Raw genomic sequence first — 9671 nt, 5'->3', positions numbered from 1 at the left:
AGGCCATTTCCAAACAATTAAAGGCCATCATTCTATAGTGAGGAAGATTATTCAGAAGTGGAAAACATTCAAGACATTTGCCAATCTTCCCAGGAATGGACATCCCACCCAGCAAATTCACCCCAAGGTCAGACCATGCAATGCTGAGACAAATTGCAAAAAATCCAAGAGATACATCTCACTCTACAGGCCTCAGTTAGCATGTTAAATGTTAAAGTTCGTGACAGTACAATTAGAAAAAGACTGAACAAGTATGGTTTGTTTGAAAGGGTTGCCAGGAGAAAGCCTCTTCTCTCTAAAAAGAACATGGCAGCATGGCTTAAGTTGCATCTGAACAAATCATAAGACTTCTGGAACACTGTCCTTTGGACCGATGAGACCAAAGTGGAGATGTCTGGCCATAACGCGCAGTGCCACATTTGGTGAAAACCAAACACAGCATATCAGCACGAACATCTCATACCAACTGTCAAGCATGGTGGTGGAGGGGTGATGATTTGGGCTTGTTTTGCAGCCATAGGACCTGGGCACCTTGCAGTCATTGAGTCGACCATGAAGTCCTCTGTATACCAAAGTATTCTAGAGTCAAATGTGAGGCCATCTGTCCGACAGCTAAAGCTTGGCTGACATTGGGTCATGCAATAGGAGAATGATCCCAAGCACACCAGCAAATCTACAACAGAATGGCTGAAAAGGAAAAGAATCAAGGTGTTGCAATGGCCTAGTCGAAGGCCAGACCTCAACCCAACTGAAATGCTGTGGCAGGACCTCAAGAAAGCTGTGCATAAACAAATGATGCCCGCAAACCTCAATGAACTGAAGCAAGGTTGTAAAGAAGAGCGGGCCAAAATTCCTCAACAATGATGTGAGAGACTGATAAAGTCATACAGAAAACGATTGCTTCAAGTTATTGCTGCTAAAGGTGGTTCTACAAGTTACTGAATCTAAGGTGTACTTAGTTTTTCACACATGGCTTCTCAACTTTGGCTTTCTTTTTGTAAAACAAATGACATGGTGTAACATGTCATGTGTTGTTGTTCACCTGAGGTTGTATTTACCTACTTTTGAGAACTGCTAAGGACCAGATGATTTTTAGTATGTCCTGATACATAAAGCCATAGAACTCAAAGAGGGCACACTTTCTTTTTCACATGACTGTAGGTAGCAAAGAACAAGAATGTCAGATATTCAAATTCTCTGGTCCATAGTTCATAAATCCTGGTGGTATCTATGTTAACTTTTGTTGAAGACATGTATGTTTAAATTCCACTGGATGGATTCCATCAAATAAGAAAACACCTCAAGTACCCCAAGCATCTGGCCCACACAGAACCGTCAAAGCATGCTTAAGTTGAAGATACTGCCACAGTTGTGAACTACAAGACCACCAAATCCAGTATGAAGCCAAGAAGAATCCTTGAAATAATAATTACATATTAATTGATTTAAAGTAACTAGTCTGGCTTCTGCCCATACCTTCCAACTGAACATTTCCCCCCTATTTTTAAAGTAGAAATTTCCAAAGCATTAAGTACTCATGAGCTTCAGTATCAAAACCCAAACTGTGCCCCAACAGAACCTAAAGACTTCTTTCAGCACACACTCCTGGAAAAACAACACCTTTTCTACTGTATGTTGATCCAAGAACTTCTCAGGACCTTAGTAGAGATAAAAACAGACTAGAAAACCATTTGAGAGGATGTCTATGGCTACTGTATTACCAAAGAAAATGGCTGTATATATGAAGATTAAAGGTGCAATGTTTTATCCCTTGACAGGAAAGCAAGCCCTTTGAACTAAGTAGCTATTACTTCAGTGGACTTATGCAGAAGATTGTGTTGTAAAAGCAGCACTGATATATTATTTCCTTCTGTGTGGAATTTACATCCTACTATTTTTTTAAAACACACACAAACCAGTTATTGTTTTAGCCTTGTTGGTCTCAAGACAACAAAGAACACTATTTCAATCATACAACTTAAAAAAGTATGAGGCCGGTAAATAATGTATCAAGGAGAAATATTTCTGAAATTGATTTTTTAAAATTAAAATACAAACAAACCCTTACCAGTCTACTTGTGAACATATAGTAGCATTCTAAAGGTTATCTACTTTGTGGTACACAGAAATTTATTTTCTTTTCTTTTAAATAATGGTTATTTTTTTTCCAGTCTTGCATATATAAACATAGGATTTTTTTTTCAAACTGAAGCCTAAGGGGAGAAAAGAACTCCTACAGTTTATTGCTGAAAAACATAATTTAATTACTGTAATAACCATTGTAAGAAATACATTTTTAAGATCTAATATCAGAAAAATAGATGCTCAGTAAAATTCAATTCTGGTATGTAAAAGGAAAAAAATAATTAAAGCATAGACATAGGATTCAATCCAACTGACATAAATCCTGACCAAAACCCTGTGGAACCAATAAACAAAACTGCTCAAAATACTGTTTTCAATGGGATATTATTATGAGATGCTTTAATTGCCTTTTTAAAGCCATTATTTCTAAGTCAGAGAATGCTAAAAATTATCAAGTTAAATTTTACATTCATTTTTAATCCTTGTTTTCAAAATAGAAAGGAATATGCAGTATCAAAATATAAGATGTAAAACACTTCTAATAACAGAACTAGAAGTTACAAAGAGGCAATATGTAACATTTATTTATTCATTCATTTTTCAAATTCATACATGCTGCCCATCTCACTACAGAAGTGAAATAAATAATTGTTCAACTATGGCCAATCTTTCAAAGAGCCAGAGCCTGGATATGCAGGAATGATCCAGATTTACTGGGAGGATTATGGGAGCAGGAGGCAAAATACCATGGTGTCTGACAGAAGATGTGAGATGTTGGGTTGGCTGTTCCAGATATCAGACTGGCCTCAGATTACTGTTAGCGAATGCCAGGCCAGTTTGTAGTACAAATACAATACAAAAAACTTTAATGACCAAGTATAAAATATATACAAGGAATTTGTCTTTGGTGACGAACAGCAAGATCAACAGTGCGTTTGGATAGCAACAGAAAAATAAGACCTTGATACTCCACAACCTCAGCATGGAGGAACAAGCTCCATCCTTGTTACCTTTTAATTGGACTACAATAATTTACTCTACATAGGTTGTTCACACTACTCAAAATGTAGGGTTAGAATTAGCAGAGGAAATTCAGAACACAGAAACAAAATCTTCAAAAATAATTAAGTATCATTAGTCATTATTCTGTAAAGCAGTGAAGTAGTCCAAGTCCTGGAATTTGAGGACTTCATTGCCCCAACTGGTCCATCCAGGCTGCAAATTCCGAGCAAACAGCTCCAAACATTCTACATCTGGCTTGGTATATTCTTTCAGAATCTCTGGGAAGTGGAAAAAAGAAAAAAAAATAGGGTGAGGATGATGAATTTTCTCTAAGCTGTTGGAAGCTGGGGAATAAAGACAGAATACTTAACTTTAAGGATTTTTTTTTTAGCCAATTTTATTATATATTGTTAGGAAGGAATATGAAATATCCGTCCTTGGAAGAATGAACAATACGACCAGAACTTTCAGTCACTCTCATTTATGGATATTTATTTAGAGACAGGAGATGAGGACTGTAGTACTATCATAAGAATCCAAAAGTTCATTTATGAAAGTTGCCAAAACAACTCTTGATTGAGATAGGTAAATATTTACATCTTTTACCATTTCTTCCCTCAAATTTTGAAGTTAAGATTCAAAACAGATATAAGTATAAAACAATCCTTGCCAGGTACCATTTGGTTTCATTAATTATACACTTCTGGTAACAGCATTTTACATTTAAGAGATAATTATTCCATTTCAATAAGACTTACTCCCAGTTTAGACTTCACTGACTTCAGATGGCCCTTTTGGAGAAGAAGCAAATCTAACCTTAAGTCAATTAAACTGTTGCGATTTCCTATTGATGATCCCTGAAGACTGTAATTTACTGAATATACAGATTATTAATTCCTTACAATACCTTATTTTTTAAAGTTGAAGATACCAGATAAATCAGTCATGCTCTTCTGTGTATGAATAGCCAATTAATCCTTTATACTGTAATTTGAATATGTATAATCATATATCATTCTTAGTACGTCTTAAGGATATTCTCACTATAACCAGATGGCAATTATGTTTAAGCTTGGAAGTATTTTGGCACCAGTTTCACAAACTGTGACCCAAAATATTTCAACAATATTCACAGATCATAGCTACAAGTGCCCTGTGTGTAATTTGGGCTACCAGTTCCAGGCTTTGTAAATCTGTACAACCTCTAGAAGGCAGCAAAAAATGAAAGAAACAGGAAATGAGAACAAATCCCTTGTGTTCAATCCTTTCAATACTTGAAAGTGCCCTTTCCACTGAAATAGTTTCCATGAAAAGCTTTACTTGGTGTTGATTGTATTGTCATCCTACCTACATATTTTGTCACAAGGTATTTCTACTAAATGTTGGTTCTTCCATACCTTCCCTCCAGCAATTTCTGATTTTATATTAAAAATAGCCTTTAAGTCTTCTCTGCTATGGTTGCTATTCTGACACTTAAAACTATGAGATGATTAACCCCTAATTTTTCCTGCTCACTGAAAATGCCACTTTTGCTATTTTATTTTATGCTGAACATGTTTTAACCAGGAGCACTAGATTATTTAATAAAATGTAACATTTGTATTGTCTTAACTGGCTTAGAAATAGCTTGCACATAACTGAAGAGGTGGTTGCCCATCCTCTGCTCTACATTCTTGCTACTGCTCCCCTTTCCCTTGCCAGCCATAACTTTGCACAGCAATTTCACTCTTCCCTTTCTGACTCTAGAGGACTGGTATCCATTTCAGGCAAAAAGAGTTTGCTTGACTCACAAACTCTTTGATCGTCAAAACAGGAGTCGTACTGAAAGAGGCCAAAGGCTTGGCATTCTATTCTGTTCCCAAAGCATGCAAACACGTCAGTGGGAAGCAAAAGACCCCAAAACACTAGACGGCAGTCTTTAGTGCCATCTACTTCAAGTAATTCTTCTTGTTTAGATAATAAATTCCTTCCCTTATCTTCTCCAACAATTTGCCTGACATACATAATAAACTGATTATTAATTTGACCTTTTGGGCTTGGTGGTACTTTTCCTGATTTACAATCTATATATTATATGAGCTTCCATTCTTTGTATTTGAAGTAATCCGTTTCCCCAATTTAATACTGTATCCCAATTAATGCTGGTATTATATTTAACATAATATCCTGGACCATAATTGGTGAACAACCATTTTCCCTTTTAACAGCAGTATGGTCATTGGTCCCAAACACCTTTCAAATTGTGCTTTCTCTTATACAAAGCTTCAAGCAACACTAAGAATTAAAGCTTCCTTTTGGTTTCATGAATATAGTATCTGTTCCAGGATACAAGTGATTATGATGTTTAAAAAATTTACCTCTTGTTGTGATAGAGCATTTAGTGCATCTTCCTTTAAACTCACCCATTACTAACATACTTTCTCTTTTGGCTCCATTTCAAAGTTCATTCTCCAGCTGAAGGCTAAGCATTCTGAATAGAGGGAGATACTACACTGACAGTACCTCATTATGTTTTCGGGGCAGTATTAATATTCATAGCTTATTTTATGGAAGAATATCTGGACAGATCTTTTTCACATAGGGCATCACTGAACTGCCAACTGTACACACTAGTCAGATTTTTACATCTTTACAACAAAAGCAGGTACCAAAAACAGTGGAAGGTTCTATTCTGACGTTTGCTCAGGGAGTTGGCAAAACAATTCTTAGAAATAGAATACATTTATTTGCTTTTAAATAAGCATAAACACAATGCAGATTAATTGCCACCTGATATATATTTAGCATACCCTCTTTCAGGGGATTTAGTATTTATTCATTTTTATTTATTGCCCCTGTCTTTTCATAATTCAGTGGGGCTTACTCCTAGATAAATGAGCATTAGGCTGCACATGTAATTATCGAGAAATATTATATCACCACGGAAATGGACTGTTATTCTCTGAGTACAAAGGAACAGGCATATGGACTGGGATGATAGTCTGTCTAGTCCACGGGCCACAATACTAGTCTCAGATTTGTTATCCTGCCTGAAGTTACCGTAATTTCGGGTCCCAATCTACTCAGTTGCTCTCAGAAGCTACTGTTTTACATATATGCCTACTACAAGGGATGTAATTCTTAGCCTTGGCATTGCATATCACTGAAAATAAATAAAACATGATTATACAATAGATAGTTTGGTGTAGTGGTTAAGGTGCTAAACTAAAAACCAGGAGATCGTGAGTTCCAGTCCTCCCTTAGGAATGAAAGCTAGCTGAGTGACTTTGGGCCACTCATTTTCTAAGCCCAACCTACCTTGAAGGGTTGGTGTGGAGAAATTAAGAGGCAGGAACATTATGTATACTCTGCCTCTGCCTTGAGTTATACAAAATAAGGGGAAGATGTAAATATAAAAAGAAATAAAATATAATTTTACATAACCACTGATAGTCTTGCAATTGTGGCAGGCATACATATAGTAAATAAATAAAAACTTCTAAAATATAGTATAGAGGGGATAAACTGGTAGCATAGATTAAATAATACTATAGAAAGTGCAAGATTAAGGTTTTCCATACCTATTACTGGTATTTTAAAATCACAAGAAAGCAAATGTAAGAACTAATATTTAAAATAATACTACAATAAATTTCATTTTTATTTCTTTAGCCAAGTTCTTTCTGAATCCAATTGTACTTTATGAGTAATTCATATCAATGAATTATTGTTGTATTATTGCTTAAAAGGACACTTTGATCATGGCAATGTCTTGGCAGTGATCCTGGTGGAAGTGACTTTTCTACATGCACAAGTACATGCAAATGAGCTGGGAAAACCTCAAAATGACTGCTTCAAACCTACAGGATGACATGACCCCTCCCCCCTGAATGATTCACACAGCTGTAATGTGTAGCATGCATTGATACTAATAAAGCCCATTCATGCCAGTAAGGATTCTTCAGTCCTATAATTTCTCATGGATATTCTTTTCTCTCATTTTATGTGAAAATGAATTTATCGAGAAATAGAAAATTACCTTGATTTTATACTGCATTACATATTTTTTCAGTCCACATTTTTAGATGGAAAACTCACTAAATTCTTTATCTTTACATAACAAAAGCTTTATAAATTAAGGAACACTATGAACAAAATCAGATGCAGGTTTGTAAAAGCCCAATAGTAAAATAAAAGAATAATTTTTTCTGACCAGGGCAATAAAACAGGACTTATATTATTCTATTCATGCTTAACCTTTATGAGTTTATGAGGCTACTCAGTGGAAGGTCCTTTGTGCTAGTTTTCAAGATCTGAATCAAAGTGGACAGTTTTTGATTCAGTCTGTGATCATCAGATTGGATCCTAGACTGAATCTTGTAATTGTGAATGATGGGAGAATGAGGGCTTACAAGCTGTAAAATCAGACAGAAATGAAATGCAGAAAATACAGACAGTCTATGTCTGAAACTCATGCAACTGATGACACAGACTCTGCACCATGAAGTATGTGACATACTGAATTCATTAGTCTTGAAAGTGTCAAAAGTGAACATTTGAAGCAATGCTACATTATTAAGGAAAAGAAAGTTCATAGATTTTCTTTCTCTTAGCCTATGGATAAAAATAAAAATGTAATCAAAATAATTAAATGCTGCTATTAGGAGCAGGCTGCCAAAGAAACCGCTGTGATCTACAAAGCAAAATTAAAAATTTGAAGAATTAGAATTTTAACTCTGCCTTGCTCATTCCCTAAACTGAGGGTGGAAATCTAATCTGGGATTAAGGATTGTAGGTTACAAACATGAGAGCCCAATCTTCTCCTAAATTCTTACCCTAAAGTTCTTCCTTGCTACCTAAAGCCAGTTTATCAGCTCAGTCTGGCTTTGCAGAAAAGCAGAAGCAAAAGATGGTTCAAATGAGATGATGTCATTATTCCAAAAGATCTCTTAGAAAGATGCTCCTAAAGAACAATGCCAGATAGTGAAAATCTGCTCTGAAGGTATATTTTCATATACCATATACAGTGGGGCAAAGAAGTATTTAGTCAGCCACCAATTGTGCAAGTTCTCCCACTTAAAAAGATGAGAGAGGCCTGTAATTTTCATCATAGGTATACCTCAACTATGAGAGACAAAATGGGGAAAAAAATCCAGAAAATCACATTGTCTGATTTTTAAAGAATTTATTTGCAAATCAGGGTGGAAAATTTGGTCACCTACAAACAAGCAAGATGTCTGGCTCTCACAGACCTGTAACTACTTCTTTAAGAGGCTCCTCTGTCCTCCACTCATTACCTGTAGTAATGGCACCTCTTTGACTTTGTTATCAGTATAAAAGACACCGGTCCACAACCTCAAACAGTCACACTCCAAACTCCACTATGGCCAAGACCAAAGAGCTGTCAAAGGACACCAGAAACAAAATTGTAGACCTGCACCAGGCTCGGAAGACTGAATCTGCAATAGGCAAGCAGCTTGGTGTGAAGAAATCAACTGTGGGAGCAATAATTAGAAAATGGAAGACATACAAGACCACTGATAATCTCCCTCGATCTGGGGTTCCACGCAAGATCTCACCCCGTGGGGTCAAAATGATCACAAGAACGAGTGAGCAAAAATCCCAGAACCACATGGGGGGACCTAGTGAATGACCTGCAGAGAGCTGGGATCAAAGTAACAAAGGCTACCATCAGTAACACACTATGCCGCCAGGGACTCAAATCCTGCAGTGCCAGACGTATCCCCCTGCTTAAGCCAGTACATGTCCGGGCCCGTCTGAAGTTTGCTAGAGAGCATTTGGATGATCCAGAAGAGGATTGGGAGAATGTCATATGGTCAGATGAAACCAAAGTAGAACGTTTTGGTCTAAACTCAACTCGTTGTGTTTGGAGGAGAGAGAATGCTGAGTTGCATCCAAAGAACACCATACCTACTGTGAAGCATGGGGGTGGAAACATCATGCTTTGGGGCTGTTTTACTGCAAAGGGACCAGGACGACTGATCCGTGTAAAGGAAAGAATGAATGGGGCCATGTATCGTGAGATTTTGAGTGAACACCTCCTTCCATCAGCAAGGGCACTGAAGATGAAACGTGGCTGGGTCTTTCAGCATGACAATGATCCCAAACACACCGCCCGGGCAACGAAGGAGTGGCTTCATAAGAAGCATTTCAAGGTCCTGGAGTGGCCTAGCCAGTCTCCAGATCTCAACCCCATGGAAAACCTTTGGAGGGAGTTGAAAGTCCGTGTTGCCCAGCGACAGCCCCAAAACATCACTGCTCTAGAGGAGATCTGCATGGAGGAATGGGCCAAAATACCAGCAACAGTGTGTGAAAACCTTGTGAAGACTTACAGAAAATGTTTGACCTCTGTCATTGCCAACAAAGGATATATAACAAAGTATTGAGATGTACTTTGGATATTGACCAAATACTTATTTTCCACCATGATTTGCAAATAAATTCTTTAAAAATCAGACAATGTGATTTTCTGGATTTTTTCCCCCATTTTGTCTCTCATAGTTGAGGTATACCTATGATGAAAATTACAGGCCTCTCTCATCTTTTTAAGTGGGAGAACTTGCACAATTGGTGGCTGACTAAAT

The 9671-nt window shown here is 37.0% G+C and overlaps 1 protein-coding gene across 5 annotated transcripts in view; it reads right to left on the bottom strand.

The window, feature by feature from the left end:
• Positions 1-2653: 2653 nt before the first annotated feature.
• Positions 2654-9671, bottom strand: part of METTL4 (methyltransferase 4, N6-adenosine) — a 58244-nt gene continuing 51226 nt past the window's right edge. For all 5 annotated transcript variants that reach the window (XM_025169653.2, XM_025169650.2, XM_007432986.4 and 2 more), the window contains one exon: positions 2654-3365. In XM_025169653.2, the coding sequence (XP_025025421.2) occupies positions 3220-3365 (146 nt within the window). In that variant the 3' untranslated portion in view covers positions 2654-3219. The remainder of the gene's footprint in view (positions 3366-9671) is intronic.

This window comes from Python bivittatus, unplaced genomic scaffold (assembly GCF_059951505.1).
Source record: "Python bivittatus isolate LINGU-HERP-01145 unplaced genomic scaffold, Pbiv_v1 ctg000840_np1212, whole genome shotgun sequence".
NCBI lineage: Eukaryota > Metazoa > Chordata > Lepidosauria > Squamata > Pythonidae > Python > Python bivittatus.
Note: the sequence above shows the minus strand (reverse complement) of the source record. Positions and strands in the feature narration are given on the sequence as shown.